Source organism: Perca flavescens, chromosome 1 (genome assembly GCF_004354835.1).
Source record: "Perca flavescens isolate YP-PL-M2 chromosome 1, PFLA_1.0, whole genome shotgun sequence".
In the NCBI taxonomy this organism is placed as follows: domain Eukaryota; kingdom Metazoa; phylum Chordata; class Actinopteri; order Perciformes; family Percidae; genus Perca; species Perca flavescens.
In genome coordinates, this window is record NC_041331.1 from 32,370,306 (window position 1) to 32,388,799 (window position 18,494).

The window sequence follows — 18,494 nt, forward strand, 5'->3', positions numbered from 1 at the left end:
ACTCTCCCCCAACACTATGTCTTGACGTCTTCCGCTGTATTCCGCTCGGCTCCATTCAGCTCTCTTTCGGCGGGAGTGGGAGTGTAGCGCTGGTGCACTGAGGCATAGCTAAGATGGCAGCTATGAGCAAAGGAATGAAATCTGTCACTTTAGCTTACCAATGCTTTCAATCTGTGCAATGCCCATGCTGCGCTTTACTGTGTATACGCACAGCTGCTCACACACAGGAGCTACAGTTTTACTTTACGATATACTGCACACACACCTAAATGCCAGTCTGGCCACATGCCAATTATAATATACATAATGGATGCAAATAGGTTGCCCTTTTTTCACAAGGAAGTTATATATTGGGATTAATATTTCATGTACAATGTAATATGATATTATTATGTTATCACTCCACTGATGGATGGTACACTATACATTGAAATTGATTTAAGACACAGTAACGGCCATTGATTTGGGTTGTTAACATGATATATAGTTATTGTACAATTGTATATAGTATAAACTTCTGTGAGACCGAGGAGAGCACCTAACATTTTAATCATGCATGTGTATTTGTGTGTATGTTTGCAGGTACAAGAGCTCCAGAGTCCACCGAGAGCCAGTATGGTGGTGAAGGACTGCGTGAAGGCGTGTCTTGACTCCACATACAAATACATTTTTGATAACTGTCATGAACTGTACAACCAACTCCTTGACCAGGTAAACAGCTTCCAGATATGACTATCACTACTAATCAACCTGTTCAGGTCATTAACGCCAGGCCTCTACTTTTGCACTGGTACCAACATAGCTGTACTAGGTACAGGGACAGAGTAAATAACCAGTGTTGGGGAAGTTCAGAGCGCCGTCCAGCAAAAAGCCACGAAGCTTAAAACGCTCTCAAAAGTTAGCTTTGGCTCACGTGTGGAGCTTGTGAGCGCGCAGCTGAGAAAGCAGTGTCGCTGTCAAATCTGTCCCTGGAAAAAGTAACGTTGCGCCGAATTGAAAAAGGAACTACGTTTCGTTACCAAATTTTCAGTAGTAGTGCGTTACACTACTTTTTACCCGAAAAAAGTAAATAACTGCAGAATCTTGCGAACTCTGTATTCCTTACATTACATCTTGCAGATGTATTGACGCACACACTAAACAATGTGTCACTTCAACACTTATTAAGTTCTCACTTGGATTTAGTTTTCATATATCTTGAAACCCTAAAGGCTAGTCAAATCATACACAAAGACAATTTAGCTAAAATGTAGGTTGAGCAAGAATAGTTACTGTACTATAGTTGTGCGTTTAATTGTGTCAAAAAGATGAAGAAGAGATTAAGGTGCCAGGTCATAAGGTGTGGATAGTGTTAGAGTCTAATCAAAATAAGGCGCAGGCATGCTTCTCGCACCAGACCTGGCCCGTGCCTCTCATCTTCGGAATATAGCCTTTCTTTGCTGCGCCGACTGCATGTTGCAACTTGATGATAATTGGCTCATTGGTCAGTCAAACCCTTCACCCAATCACTTCTTCCTCCGCCTTCCTCCTAAACACGAAACTAATCAGATAGTCATTGTAAACTTTCTTTTAAAGAAGAAGAGCAGGGAGGTAAACTCTGCTCTGAGGGTTTTACTTTTTACATCTGATTTCTTGTCTTAAAGATTGGGGTATTTTGTTAGTTGGTTGAAATCCTGTCCCAGTGCTTATCAATCATCTTGAGACACGTTATACTAGGGCTGGGTACCAAATTCAATACTTTTTAGGCACCAACCAAATTGCCTCTAAAGTATCTTGTATTGAAAAATGCCTCGTCGTTCAATACCCAATTTCAAAGTCCCGTATCTGCATCGGTATTGGAAATGTTTGAGCCCTACGTTTTACCTTAAACAACATTGCCTCATCTGTGGCTGAAGCAATCTTTGTACATCTTGCAGCAAATGTTGAAAAGCTGAATGTTAATGCTAACTGTAATTGTAATAACGGCGTTGCATTTGTTCACCCTGTTTTTGTTATGGGATTTGTTTGCCAGCTGTTCAGCTTTAGTGTTCTTTTGTTTCTTTCATTATGGTTGTTGTTGTTATGGCTTCCCTTGGATTAAAAAGCCATATAAGCCAACCCGGCCCATCCAGAGCAAACAAACAAGATATTATAAAATATTATTATATATATATGAAAAATACTATTTCTAATAAAGGGTTTTGTATTCTTATGGATAGTACACACAGGACACTGGCGTATGTGTTTATTGTTATTTTAAAGGTTCTTTGCGTATAGTTTCTGCATTTCTTAATAATTTCATGAGTAAACACAGTGTGAGCAAGATCTGCTAAACTTAAATGAAAGCAGCTGACAGCATACCTGCTCTGCTGATTTATGTAATCACATTTAATCTACAAACTAGCTTCTCAACATATGGTAATTAGCCAGGCAGATAGGCAACACTAACTAGATAACTGACACTTAATGGAGTCTTTATGATTGTACTACCTTCATCAACGGAAACAATGAACTGTTTAAGCTTGGTGATGTAGCTTACTTAAATTCATGTAAGTAAAGTATAAATTCAGTCCAGCCTGGCTGGAAATTAATAGGCTATATGTCATGACTCACATTTACCAGACAATACAGTACACCATGTATATTGCAAACTTTGCAGTACTTCAATCTTCTGAGAAAGAGAGTCTGTGGTGAAGAGCCACATAAAGGCAGCCAAGTATCAGGCAGCAGTTACCTGATTCAAATCACCATCTCATCTGTTTAAGGCTCTTTTGGCTCTCAAATGTCCAGATGGATAATGTAAGAGCACAAACAATAAGTTTCAACATAGTTTCACAATATAAGTAAACTGGCATAAAAGTGTACTGCCATAATTCCTCCACATGTAGGAATTTATCACTAGCATGCCACAAGCAACTGGAGACATGTTCTCATATGAAGAACTCACAGACACACTTAATTACAATTCCAAGAAACACAGTATCAGTTAGGGTTTGCTTCTCCGAACACATGAAGATTTCCATGGGCTAGTTTACTTGCTTGAGGAAATAATCAGGCAACAGGCAGTTCCGCCTGATTATTTTACGGTTTACTTCCCAAGGAGAATGGCCTCCACACCTCAGAAGATAATGTCTTTTAGGATAATGGGTGCAATCCACTCAAAAGTTGAATAATAAGCTACCTTTGTTTAAACAGCCTGAGGGGTGGTAAGCAATTACCAAACCGGAGGGATAGACACTTTTGCTAATTACATCGTCCACCACAGTTTCACAATTGACAGCCTCTCCATCAATGCCTCCTCCACGGCAAAAGAAAAGGACATCAGCTTCAACCCGGAGCAAATCTCATTGTGACTATAACTTATTATGTTCACATACACTAGGTAGCCTTTGACTCAGCGGATAGAACACATTTCAGACCCCAATTCTCCAGTTGGTAACAGTGACTGAGTGTGGCGACACAAGAGACACGGTGGCCAGGCAGGCAGTGAAATATCCCAGCCACAACGAGGCTTTTTGCATAACATAACAACAAAGCTCTCAGCTTTTGCCTTGGCGTAAAATTACTGGGGGGAGGAGTGGCAGGGGGAATCTAGCTTAACAGTTTCTTAAATCCTGGCAGGAAAAGGAGGATTTTGAAAAAGCAAGACGTAGGGGAAAGAGGGCAGATGAATCGTGGAAAAGGAAAAAAACTACCATCATTTTTCGACAATGATGGTACACAGACCAGAAATGCCTGGTAACATGCACATGCATCTATGAACAATGAACATATGCACACATGCTCATGCGTTATGCATATACTAATGCATAAGTAGACAGATGAAGAGAAGCAGTCTGATTTTGAAGAGGGAGGTCGGTTATTGTTGACAGGCGTGCAAAAGCAATCCCTAGGAAGGTTTGTGAGGAGCTAGGAGACTACTACACTTGTTACTGAGCAAGCAATTCAAATTGATTTGAAAAGAATCTCTATCATCGACATTATCACATATTTGCCAGCAATACTCAAATGGTTGATTTAACTTTGTAACTTTGTTTGACTAAAACATTGTTTGTTTTCAGAACGTGTGCCTTAGAGTGCATTCTTTCCTACGTAAAATCTCTGGGCCTTAAAATGCATTGCAACAGCTTCAGTTCTACCCACAGCTCTTTCTCTTGGGAATTTGATCACATTCTTCAGGAACATCCTTCAACCAGAGACTGTAATTTATGTCACATTGTGAGAATTGATGAGGAGCCAGTGGTATGCTAATGCTGATTTTTTCCCACACAGGGACTGAAAGTGCTAAACAATAAACATGAACCACTAGCTACCCTCTAGAGGAGCGATACACCGCTATGAATATGTCTGCTAGTGCCCCCACCACCACAATTGAGCACGCAAAGTAGTGAAACTACACTGTGCTCTTCATTCAGTACAGTATTCACCTCCTAGTACAACTGAGAGTGAAGCCCATGGGTTTGATGTTAACTGTAAAAAGACAGAAAGCCACTTAATCACCTTTAACAATGTGTTTGTACCTACTTGAGGTGAATACAGATGAGCACAGGGAGTCTACACTATGTTTTAGCAAGATGCATACTGCATCCAATTTAGTGGGATGACACAACAACCTTCAGTGTCCTTCATACATGCATACAGCTATGCATGCGCACATGCACAACGATACACCCACTGACAGGTTTTGCATAGCTGAGTTACCTCCTGCAGAGATATTTGTTTCATCATATCACGCCTCCTATTTAACAGAATTTTACCTTGTTGCATGTAGCAGCATTTCTCCCCCGATGGCCCAGGCCTCTTATACCAGGCCAGACCTTCCTCTTTGAAGCAAGCATCCCTATTCTAATTTCATTAACTATGAGTAAGGGGCCAGTAACTACTTGTTAACCTCTCAATATTTTCAATTTCATGATTAATGGGCCAAGCAAGTCTGTCTCTGATGCTGCTTGCCTTAATTTATGATCCCACTAACCAATGTTGTTTCACATCTCAGCCGTTCTTCACCAGTTCTAGTAGTGCATACTGTCGATGATTAACTCTACTGGGTCCATGTGAACCCAGGATTACATGCATCCAGCTTAAATTGCAAGTCCCAACAGTCTTTCGGTCAAGATTCCCATACATAAACCTCCCTGTCGCCTCCACAAAGGCATTTTTCATGTCTTGCTACACAGCAAACGTAACTGAATATGGAAATTAGAAATGCATGAGCCTTTGATCGATATGATGCCTGGGATGGAACCTCCCATGGAATGAGTAGTAATCACTTTTTCATGACCATGGCACACGCAGCGAAAGACTTAACATTTGCAGCCCCAAACCTAAATGATTAAAGTAGTGAACCCTGGGTTGACACAGAATCAGCTGTAAGCCGTATCTGTGTTTCTTGTTGCCGTGAGATTAAATTCTGTAGCTCCTCCAGCTGCAACGTCTGCCTTGCACCACCAGACATTTAAAACAAGAATCAACGTCATCAGACACAAGTTGATTATTGTATGAACTGATTAGGTTTTAAAGATTGCATCAATGATGAATTGCCTCATGTTGCATTTCCATTTCCCCAGCTCTCACTACAACACCTACTCTATGTGCTGCACCAAGTTAATAGGCTTATGGTTGTTGAATTATTCAACCTAAATTATTAAACTGATTGGAACATCTTTTATTTTAACACTTCTTTTTCAGCAACATACATCAAGCATACCTTTTGCTTTAGTCAGAGATACATCCACAAATGAGATAATGTGTATTGCATCCTCTTTGGAGGGTATGCATCCATAGTCCACAGTGATAGTTAATATTTATTATTGTCAGAGTGCATACGCATGTGTGTGTGTGTTGCATGTTGTCGTGTCTGATACAGAGCTGTCAGTACGGCTGAGTTTGTTTCAGTATGTGCACTCAGCTCTGTGTTTTCTGTGTGCGTGGCCTTGCTAGTTTTCTGTGGAATCTGAACAAGGCATAGTGGAGGACAGTGACATGCTGGCTGGAGATCATTATGGTTACACCCAGTGTGGGGTGAGCAGATGCTAGAGTCAGTGAGAGGTTTCATATTTATCACCTTTCACCACGGGACAGCCACCGAGATTTCTGCAATACAGTTACGCACACCCCCATCTACATAAACACAATACTGGAGGGTGAATAGCTACGTTTTTAAAACTTTATATTTGCAATCCTTAAGATTTCAGTCCTTGTTGATTTGGCAAAACCTGTTATATTTGCTGTATCTGTTTCCGGTGCAGCCAAACAAAATCCTGTTGTTGTAATACGGAGGTCAGTCAATAATCTGCCTTTTTATCCATCATGCAACCACAATCCGCATGCTCTGGTTTCAAAACATCTGGCCGCATCTGATAGGGTTTTTGCTTTTAGATGTTTTATTACAGAAAGTGTTAAAAATCAATGACCAAAATAGTCATACTGTTATTGTGTTACCATAGACTGTATATTAACAGTCTATGTGTGTTACTTATGGATGGAATTATAGTGAAAATAAATGATTCCCCTTTCTTGCTGGGGGCCCCCTGGCACCTCGTCAGGGACCTAGGACCCCACTTAAGGAACCACTGCATTAGCAGAACAATAAAGATTAAGGCTGATATCGTTGAAATAAAATTCCAGTAACGCTGAATTACATACATGCATCATTTCTTTTCTGTGTATCTCTATTGTGTGTGTGAGACGGTAATGTGAATCCAATGCGGAATGATGAACTCTGCACTACAATGATAAACACTATATTTGGTAATCACAGAATTTGTAAATGTACATTATTGCAAATCTTGACCATGAATAAAATCAAAAGCTGGCTTTGATTTAATGACAATCTTATGGATTGTAACATTTAGAATCTGGTTGTAAGTCTGGTATCCATGCCTCATTTTAAAAAATGTCAGTTATTTTTCAGTTGTTTTATTGTTCTTACAATGTGAAATCTACCATAATACTTCCTGACCTTTGGTTCTTATTCAAGTATGTTATCAATTGCGTAAAAAATGTCATGGCAATATAATATTTCTGTATGCGTTCAGTCTTTGTTTGGCTTTCTCTTTGTGATCCTAGGCAAGTTCTTATTTTTTGCCATATCCCAAAACTCTAATTTCCATATTATATATTCTGGTTCACCTTCAACACATTCAAACTGTCTTCAGACTCTTAACCATCCTAATTGTATTCTCTGTAGAGCCGAAAGCAGGACATTCCCCGGGAGGAGCAGGGTCCGTCAATAAAGAACCTGGACTTCTGGCCAAAACTCATCACTCTCATGGTGTCTGTAATCGACGAGGACCGGACGGCTTACACCCCAGTCATTAACCAGTATGTACTTCTTTATTATGCGACACACGCTTTTTACCAAGCCAGCTTATCAAATGCATGTTCAACGTGTACTTAATTAGTTGCTATGCCAGCTTCTGTGGTAAGCAGTTAGGCACTCTCTCATTACCCATGCACTGTTGAACATTGTGTCAACAACATACCATTTGCATGTAACCATGTATGCTCAATTTAAATTTAAAGATATAAATGACCACACTGAAAACACACTTAACATGCTGAGAGAGGCTACCTTTTAAGTGCTTGCTCTAAAGCTTCATGCTGTAGGATTTACTCAGCCATTCGTGACCCAATGGACATAGATGTGGTTGACTTGAAAGGAGGTTTAAGGAAGTGTTTGATATGGAAATATAAAATAAATAAATTTTAGTAATAAAGTTTGGGTCTTTAATGAGGCTCATGCTAATTATACTTATTTGTTCAATATTTATATAATTCTTTGCTGTATTTCTGGCTTCATTATTCATTACACAGGATTAAACAGACAAGGAAGAGAAATCCCTCTTTACGTACCATATTAAGTATTTTTAGGATTTGTTTTAAAGAGAGTGTGAGAGAAAACAAAAAGCCTTTTTGCTCCTGTATATTAAAAAAAAAAGGATTTTCTGATGTGAAGACATGAATGAGCACAGTGTTGCGCAAGAGGGCTGCGAGGAAGCCAGGGAAGTCAGCAGTAAAAAATGCTTTGTTTGTATGGTGAGCCACAGTATGGATGGATAAAAGGGGAATGCAGTGTTGCTGAATTATATAACAGATGAGAGATTTGTTTGGAGAAAAAAGATATGGTTGTGGTGATGGTGTTGAGGGGACTTGAGGGGGTTTGTGTTGGCGTCCTTCCGATGATTTGGTTCATAAAATCCAACAAATGAAACAACCTGATGAAAATAGAGCCTGACGAGAAATAAGATGAAGCATATTTTTCTCGCTCATACATATCCGCTCGCCTCCCCCTTTTTCTTTTTCTCCTTCCTCTTGCTGATTTATGATGCTTATTACGACTCTGTTTATGCCCTGAGCTTTCTCACCCATACTGTCTAATGGTAGATTTGCAATATTTATGCCCATTTCCCTCACATTCCCCTGGTCAAGTTCCAGTGACAGCAACTCTCATGCGTTTTTCCAACAAATCCAGGAGTTGACTTGTTGTCTTTAAATAATGGGAGCTGCTGCCAGAGGGAAAAAATTTAAAAATGTTACGGTTGCTCTGTGCTGAGAATATTTACAGGTACTTGGGAATCTAGCCTAGAAATTGTTGATCCACTAGACTGATATACAGAATTTATTTCATGATTTGAAATATAAAACAGAATGCTGCAGTTGTTTTTTTTAAAAGTGTAAAGGATAAGAAGCTTTAGAGATTATTTTTTAGACATACTCATCGTGCAGAGTGTTAACCACAAAGCATTTATTTCACCACATAGAAGTTGACTGTAAACCATCTACAGGCATGCACAGTAGCTGCAGATGAAGATTTTTATTGTCTGCCTCACCCACAGTGCACCATGTGTGTGCATGATGAGACAAGAAGAACAGAAGTTGAGAGAACAATTCTGAGAGTAATAGAGATGAAAGAGGGAGCAATTGTTTCTGGGATTCTTGTTTAGTTTTTTTTCTCCAGTAGCAACTGGGAGCACAAAGCAGCCTTCTAATCTCAGTGCTTGTATAAAAGGATGTGCCAAAGGTTGGGGAGGAGGAAAGTCTGAGTGTGTAAGTGTGCAGGCCAGCTTGGGCATTGGTTTCCCGTCTGAGCAGATAACTGTTTCAATAGAAATCGTCAGACAAATGTTTTGTTGGAAACAGGGCGGTCTCCGGCAAAAGTAAAACATTTCCAGATAAATTGACCTATCAATTCTCAGGCCACGGCCTTGTCATCTATCAATGTCCTCCCATCACTGTCTGAAGATACGGATAATTAAACCATTGACACCTCACATTAAAGCTTTGACTGAAAATCTATAGGCATTCAAAATAGCAGATTACTTACCAAATAGGTTGCCACCCCCTCTTTCTCTCTCTTCCTTTGCGTAGTCATTTCCTCTTGCAATTTCTCTCATCTGTAAGCCCCAGGCATGCATCTCTCTATCCTGACCCAATTCAACCAGGTTTGGAAATGACAGGGGGTTATTAGTTGAGATTCACCAACCATGTCTTCTTTCACATCTGTTAAGTCGTTTGTTAGAGACTCAGACTGGGCCAAGCCATCAGGCCACCCAGTCGAGCGTGTTATTATACGGAAATGAGTCTGATTGAAATCCGTTTCAATTCCATCAGGTTTCCACAAGAGCTGAATGCTGGCAAGATCAGCGCTGAGATCATGTGGAGCCTCTTTGCCCTGGATATGAAGTATGCAATGGAAGGTGAGTAATGCTGCTGATCAGACAATTATCTCTTGCTTGAGGCCATGTGTGTGTTTGTCTGTAAGTGAGTGAATGGGAGCTGAAGAGAAATGGTATAAATAGATTGAGGGTTGGTAAAGAATAATAGGTTACACTTTAAACCACTTCCACAAGGTACACAACAGCCTGAGTAGTCACGACTGATAGCTACTTGTTAGCTATTCACTAATTAGGAGTTCATTCTATTTTGTCCCTTCTCCCTGTGAACCTATTCAGGACGAAGCTTTAAGTGTTACTGTGCTCTTTTTTTATCTTAGTGCTGTTTATTGGCGTGTGTCACGTTGTTGTTTATCGGCTGTGTCTGGCTGTGGTCGACTCTACTGCCAATCTAGATTACACATCCCTGATTTCACTCTATCATTCACTGATCATAATTGAGAAACTGGAACTTCTTTTAATCAAGATAAACAATTAATCAATTGTATTACCGAAAACAGATGAGATGCTTAGGCGTGTGTGTGTGTGTGTGTGTGTGTTAGGGCTGTACAATATATATATATATTTTTTAGCGTTCTCGCAATATCATCTGGCGCAATATACATATTGCGACTAACACTCGGTATCAGAAATGTCAATATCAGCAGAATACTGCACTTTAAAGTCTTTTTTTTTTGTGAAAGTTGGAAATTATTTCCTTGTATTTGTTTTAAATTCAACATGCAATTTGTTGTATTTTAGCAGAATACTGAAAGCAGCAGAAATGCAGAACTGAGAACAATTTAATATCTGTTTATTTATCGCAAGTGATGTTGTCACAATGTTATCGCTATTATGATATCGCAAATATTTTATCGCATATCGCACATTTTCCTCATATCGTGCAGCCCTAGTGTGTGTGTGTGTGTGTGTGTCAAACTGTTCTAATCCCCCAAATATACCATAATTATGGATACACAGCAGCCAGTGCAGTTAGCATATAATAGGAATTTCCAATAGTGTTTAGAATAAAGGCACTAAAAGGGAATTTTGCACCATAAGAAAGGAGTGATTTACAATCTGGGATTTACAATCTGATTTACAGGTATTTTTTCATAAATATCTTTCCCAGTCAAAGTTGAACCTATGGACCAATGTTGAACTAGACATGACAGAGGGGATGGTATTTGCTACTTTAATGTGTGTTAGAGAAAAGGCAGAGGAGCTTATTGGTGATTTATTCTCATCTTTTCAACACACACCTACAGTACCGCTTTCCCCATGCTAAGCCATCTTGCGTTGCTATGGTAACCAGGTGCCACAGCAAATTGTAGTGTATTGATATACCCACACAGGACACGCATAGATTCTGTACATTGTACTGCAATATGATTTTGTATACGAGGTGGTTTTAAATGTGATCTGCTTTTTGGATACAGAGATGTGAATGGACTTCATGCATCTAAATGTTCCCGTGCATCAGATTTTAATGACATTAATGTGTGTGCAGAGATGAATGTGTATTTCTGAGGTAATGAGCTTATAAAGCAGCAGTTATAAAGCAGCAAGAAGATGACTGGATTATGGGAACTGGGTTTTACATTAAATCACTAATCCTAACCTTTTTTCAATTTTTTTTTACATCTATCATTTTTAACATTCACCATATCCTTGTAAAATGAACTGTGATACCTTCGTGTTTACTGAAAACAGTACCCTCTATCTCACATTAGTGGTAATGGTAAAGTATTCTCAGACTTCTTTTGTCTTCTGTTAGAAATAGTTGTTACTTGTTACCTCAGCTCCTTCCTTTGCCCTAAAGAGAAAAAGCATTTTGAAAATGATTCCTCCATCAACCTTGTTTCATCACCAGGCAATGCAATACTCTCTGAAACTGTGTCTTCGTTTTTACTGGAAGGGATAGTGACCTCTGTATGTTTTGTGTTGCAACACAAACCAGAATATTTTGCGCAAAATACAACCTACTGACATTGTAAAAAAGAGTACAATCTCTGTTGAGAAAGTTAAAACTGTAGTATAATAATCTCCCCTTTACAGACATGCCCACTTTATGCTAAACCGTGCTTTTTTTTTTTTTTTCTCATGCGCTACAAATGTATTATTTTTGCCTGTTCTAAAAATGGTAGCCATTTCATGAAAGTGAGATCATGTTTAAAAACTTGACCTCACTGTATAAAATGACCTGTTGGGACCTCTAGAATAATCACAGCCACATGAAACTTTAAAACTAGGGCTGCTATGCTAAATTTTCTTTAATGACCGATAGCCAATCCTCGTTAACCAATCATTAACTGACAAGCAGTCAACACACCAGGTTCATCCGCCCGGTAGAGATAAGACCTTCTGCATTCTGTGTCTGCGGACATATACTGGTCGCGCAGCCACGATGTTGCATGCATAGTCATAGACACATACAGCCACTTTTCCCCAGAATGGAACTGTGGGACTAGTACAAATCTGCAGGTGTCTACGTACGCGGGAGGCAGAGAAGGCTGTCCCAGCCTGTCTTCACCGCATTAATTAGTTTAGCTGCGAGGTTGTCAGCTGTGTGTCAGCCGGGCAGACTTTGTGATAGGACGGCCGATAAAACTCCCCAATCCTTATTGATAAAGTGGCATGTGTCACGTAGCTATTTGCTATGTGCACCGTCCAGAAGTTGGTCATGAGAGACTCGAACTTAGCAAAAAAAGAACATAAAATGCAACCCCAATAAGCCGCTCCAACAAAAGGCATGTGTGGTTGTGTGTCATCACCATGAGTGTTGTATTAAATAAATAGATTGTATAGCCCATTTTTCTCTTACAATGCAACAAACTTTTTCTGTTTAACTGATAGTATTAATCACTATTATTGTTGGTTAATTATTAACATCCCTATTTACAACAACAAAGTAGATATCAGGGCATTCAGAGGATGTTTGGCTTTAGGTACATTGATAATAAGGGTTTTTTGAGCACTTTTCCAGAACAGAAGTGCCCGCCATCCAATTGCCGAAAAATGCAATTCCGGCAGAAATCTCCAACTAACAAAAGGCTTTAATGCCAAATCACAGCATGGCATTTTTCTATCATGTTCCTAAAGGTCTTGGTGTCTTACAGTAATTTGTTTTTTTATAGAGATCTTTGACAATTTCTATCAATTCTCTTGTCAAAATTGGTACCAAATCTGTATAGCAAATGGTATCAACCCAAAACTAGCTTATTGCTTAAAACATATGAGGCATATTTGAGCATTGAAAAGAGGCATCATATACTTCCATCTTAATGGTCTAAGCCCTCATACACTCGGTGCCTAACCAGCACAGTTTCATTATAGTTCAATAACTATTTAGGTCACTAGTCTTTTCACTTTTATGAAGGATAATATACACAGTTAAGTAGATCAATAAAGAAATAGAGAGAGACACACAGGGCAATTGTGGCTCTCTGTATATGTATGTGTGCGTCAGGGCATCTGGGCATGTGACCACCTAGGGTGTTACTGACCGCTGTCACAGCAGGTTTGGGCAGTTTGTGTGTGTGTGTGTGTGTGTGTGTGTGTGTGTGTGTGTGTGTGTGTGTGTGTGTGTGTGTCCGTGTTACAAAAGTAGACAAGAATCATGGATGCACTCAGTCACATATAGCCTCTTTCTCGCTCCTTGAGCCTGAATCCTCTTTCCCTGCTTTGCCTCCTCTGCCTCATCTTGTCATTACATCACTGCCCGCCCACAGTGACACGTGCCAGGAGGAGGACATGACTGTCATGTTCCTTAAAGGAGCACTTTGTATGAATTATTGCTCATTTCTTGTTGGTCCTACTGACTGTCACAGTTGTAGTTTGGTTTGGTGGAGACAGGCTAGTAATTAAATGAAGGACATTTTGACAGCTCATAAACCGCATAGTGTGCTGCAAACATGCACATTGTAAACCACATAATGTGTTTTACTGTATAGATTGTAAAACCACATAAAAAAACAGATGGTCTGTGTATTGCTCACACTTAATATCGCAAGAATGTGAGTATAGCTTTTGTTAGAGAATATAATGATGATGTGCATCTTTAAAATTCTTGGATGAATGAGCCATTTACATTAATAACTGACATCTGCCAACTTCTGACAAAGCTACACTGTAGCCTAGTTTATTAGCTTCAAACCAGTTGATGGACTTACATTTGCATTTCTTCAAGTTTTAAACGTTGGCTCAAAATTCGCTTGACATTTGTACAGAAAAACAGCTGTTGAAAGGCAGAGTAATGCAGGCAGTGTAAGCAGACTAAGCCAAATAAAGGCTTAATGACTTTTAACAGAAAAGTAAATTGTTCTTTGTATTGTTCTGGTCATCTGTCACATACATGTGTGTCTGTGTTAGATCGAAAAAAAAAAAAAAAAAAAGATGTGTGGCTACAGAAAAGAACAATATTTGGTTATACGTCAAAGAAATCTGTGAAACCACACAGGTTTTAATCATTCTAAATTCACTGCTTTCTGCAAAGATCAGTCGCAAAACAATATTTCGGCTGCACATTCACGGAGGAACGCCAGCAGTTGATTGCGAGGTCATCTTTGATTACATTTTTTGTGTCCATTGTTAAATAAAAGTGATCGGGCAGTATTTTTATTCTTCTGCGAGTAAGAAATGTACTCCGTTTTTTGAACTGTGTGTGCGTGTTGAGATGATCAGTAGAAAAGCTGCAGAAAAGTGCACTTTTGATTGATTGAAAACTTTATTGAACAACACAATAAAGCCCAAAGGCTTGTTTCCATTGTGGTCCTTAAGATGAAAGGGGTACTAGGCAATAGAGGATGGATACCCGAACCTAGCCTGTCGGGACCCGACGGTACCCGCCGGGCCGGGTTCGGACAGATATTTAGAAATGATGTTCGGGTTTGGGTTGGGCTCGGTCACATCAGCACGATAAGGCATTGAACATTTAAAATTTAAAATAGCTTATTATGTAGGTGCGCGCCTGTGTTAATATGCGCTTATTGCCCCGTGTACGCTGATGCGTGCTCATCTGTTGACATTTCCGAATGCCTTCCTACAGTTGCTTAATAAAAGCGGGCTTTCCACACAAACAAACGTATGTGCTATTACTATGAGAAAAAAATGAGATTTTAACTGTGTCGGGCTCGGACATAAATATCTTAATACCAACATTGCATGCTGTTCACATTTGCATGCTGCAGTGTGCATGTGCATATTCCTTCACTCGTGCATTGTACTCTTTGTGCTTTTACACAATGAATGGTGATAATGAGGGGGGAGTAGTAGGTATAGGTCCAGGTTGCTGCCTGTGTTTCTCATTCAGACAAATGGAAGTAACTCATAGTGACCTGATTACATAAGAAGTGACACATAACTGGTAGGGCGGCTGACAGAGACACCCTGAAGGAGGCGGGCCAGAATGTCCTGCTTTGTTGGTCTGGGTTTCTCCATTTGTGTGTATGTGCGTGCAGGCGTGTTTGTCTGTGCATTTGTGGAGTAGTGCAAGTGTTCAGTTGTGCAAAAAAATGAATGAGAATAAAAAGAGGAATCTGTGCGTGTAGGTGCCTGTCTGTGTGCACACATGTGCATGTGCATTACTTAATGAGGTCTTTGATGCATCCTCTGCTTTCTGCTCAGAGGCCTTTGGTGCCAGTGCTGGTGCAGAAATGGATGCTGCTAATTTTAGCATCTCTGTGTGAATCTCTGAATGTGTGTGTGTGTGTGTGTGTGTGTGTGCGTGTGTGTGTGTGTGTTAGAGAGAGAGAGAGAGAGAGAGAGAGAAAAGGAGAGTGACAGAGAGAGGTAGGATGCAAGACAAAAAGAGAGTGGATAAAATAAGACACACAGGAAAAGGAGGATGTGAGAGAGTGAATGACTATGGCTGAGATCACTCTTTCATTCATTATCTCCATGATAAACACTTAAAAAGGTACTAAATCAGGTAGTGTGGAGCCAGCTCACCAAACCTCCAGATAAGATGAACAGAGGGTATCACTACTAATAAAAGGGGAGGAGATCCCCTGTGTCACCTCAATCCAAATTGTGCCTTAATAATTGATCAATATGAATAACTTCACTTTATTTTGGCATCAAACAATGATTCATTATCAAGAGGAGATGTACTATGTCTAGACTTCAGAATACTTCTGTGATGAAGTTCTACAGTACATGCTGTATATCCACTGTGTATAGCTGTTTAATGGCCGTGGTCTCTGGAGCATGTCATTAAAGATCCAATGCTCCAGCAGCCCATTAACTCAAATTCAGCCTGTTGGAACAGCTTCAATCCATAGAATAATTTAACAGAATTTCAATTAATGTACCTCTGCAAGGGGAGTTTTGTTTCCAAAGAAAGACGTGGTGTACGACGCTCGGGCGTGGCTAAAGGCTTTATCTTGTCCTTCGGTGTGATTTGAATAAGTTATTGTGTTTTCCAACTGTTAGTTTGTACTATATAGCATATAGCACAGCACATTCAATTCAGATCTCTCTGCTGCCTCAGCTAAAAGCGTATGGCTTTTTCTATATTGATAGGTTTAAAACAAAAGATTTCTCAAATGTTACATTTTGCAGTGGACATTTGTTTTAAAGATCTACACTGCAATGGTGATTCACTATACTGAAGCTGAGTGGATATTAGTAAATCATAAGTTTGGCCGTGTATTAAAGCATTATGTCATTGTGTTTGAGTTAGTGTCTGTGTGGGCTCTGGTGGCATAGCAGAGCTGTGTCAGTACGCCCCTGTAATACAGCTTAGGAGGCCCTTTGACAGAACTGGGTCAGAAGCCAAGATGAAGGAATTATGTTACATAGATAACTACTGTATACTGGCCTCGGCTGATACTCTGGTCCTCCAGCTTTTTGTCTCGATCAAACCTGTCGAACCACACACTCCTATAGATCTATTCACTGAATGGTAACTAGAGTATAGACATGCCGTGGTGAACCGCTGCAGCTGATCATAATATCCACAGCATTTACATCAATAAGGCTGAGAGTGAGTGAGTCTCCTGTGAGTTTGTCTGTCCCTGTGGGCTGAGTCAGACAAGATGACATCCTCACCAGGGACCTTGAGCCTACTCCTCCCTCAGGACCGCCCACACCAGCAGGACACAAAGGCACAAACACACATACAACTATATATGCATGCACAGATGCGCACACACATGCATAATGTAGCACACACAAATATGAAGGCCATATTTTAACGGCCTTATTGCAATGCTAGATCATATGCGTACAGAATATGAGAGCGTATTCAAGTACACTTGATACTTTTGTTGGTATATGTATATATTAGCAAGGCACAGAAGAAGTGGAATATAAATAGGATGGGTGTGGTAATTAATCATTATCTTCTCAGAGAGTCACATCTCTATTAAACAGCTGTACCAATCACAATGGCTCTTAATGAAAATGTCTCACTAAATGAAGAAGAGAGATCAGACTGGCTTCTCCAGGCATATTATTGTTGTCCAGTAAGTGGAGAGTGGCAAGCTGCTAATGTATGGTGCAACAAACCATTTGCATGATTGCATAAACAGAAAATTAACCATTATAATGCATTGTTTTTTTTAAAAAAGATGAAGCGTAAGTTTTTCCCTCATCACGATCTAATTTAACCAAACCAATTACAGTCATAATTCTGCTTTGTATCACATCATATTGCAGTTAACAATGAAACAATCTAACCTGTTGGAAAGAAGGCGATGGGGCACGCAGCTGTTGCAGTTGGTTACCTGATATTTATGGCTGAAAATATATAGAGAGGATAAAGGTGGTGAGAGGGTTAAGGGATGTAGGGAGAAGAGGGATTTTTCATGAAAATCTTAACTCATTATAAACGCAGCCTCACCAGCATTCCTGCTATAATTGCATTAAACTTGCATTTTTGTTTGTCAAAATATGTCAACTAGTTGAAAAATGTGCAATCAAAGTCTTCTAAACATATTCCACATATTAACATTGCAGTAAAAATAGATCTGGGGCCATATTACAGAAATCTTTTAAATTACAGATCCTATCTTAACTTTTTGGTAACAATGGTAATTAGGGTTAGAACCTGATTTAGGAAAAAGGCCTTTTCAGATGACGGTTTCCCACGTCAACAATTCTATCCTAACTTAAGTCAGGATTTGCTTTCTTAATACCATATTGGAAAAAAAATCCTATCTTAGACTCTTCCTAGTTAAGATAGGAAGTTTCTGTAATGCAGCCCCATGGTTCTTAGGTGTTTATTCGCAGTGCATTGTGTCCCTCTTAAAATCTTTGCATCATTCATAGTTTGCAGGGCACAAAAATGCCTTACAAATGGATAAAGAAACCTTCAATATCAGTAAAATAACACATTGTAGCACTGCTTGCTTCAGTCTATGTTATGCTACAAGACAATACAATAGCACACTTTCAAACATGCCTGCACATACACAGTATGTTGAATGCTTTTTTAAATACACTACCGGTCAAAAGTTTTAGAACACCCCAATTTTTCCAGGTTTTTATTGAAAAAATTAATGCAGTTAATTGTCTTATTGTACTCTGAAATGAAAGAATAGAACAAATGAGCAATTTAAGTGAAAAAATAAATCATGGAATCAATTTATAAACCAAAATGTATTCTAAATGTTTGACTCATCAAAGTAGCCCCCTTTGGCAGATATAACAGCTGAACACACTCAAGGCATTCTTTCTACAATGGAAATCAAATATTCTTCAGAAAGTTCTTCCCAACTCTGTTGCAGAAGTTCCCATAAATGTGTGGCACTTGTAGGTTGCTTTGCTTTCACTTTTCTGTCCAGTTCATCCCAAACCAGCTCAATGGGGTTAAAGTCTGGGGACTGTGCTGGCCACTCCATGTTTTTAAGCTTACCATCT

The 18,494-nt window shown here is 39.5% G+C and overlaps 1 protein-coding gene across 1 annotated transcript in view; it reads left to right on the forward strand.

Moving 5' to 3' along the window:
* The window catches only part of unc13c (unc-13 homolog C (C. elegans)), a 110,348-nt gene that overhangs the window by 59,567 nt on the left and 32,287 nt on the right, over positions 1-18,494 (forward strand). The window contains exons 16-18 of the mRNA XM_028575211.1: positions 583-711; positions 7,169-7,302; positions 9,592-9,677. Of these exons, the coding sequence (XP_028431012.1) occupies positions 583-711; positions 7,169-7,302; positions 9,592-9,677 (349 nt within the window). The remainder of the gene's footprint in view (positions 1-582; positions 712-7,168; positions 7,303-9,591; positions 9,678-18,494) is intronic.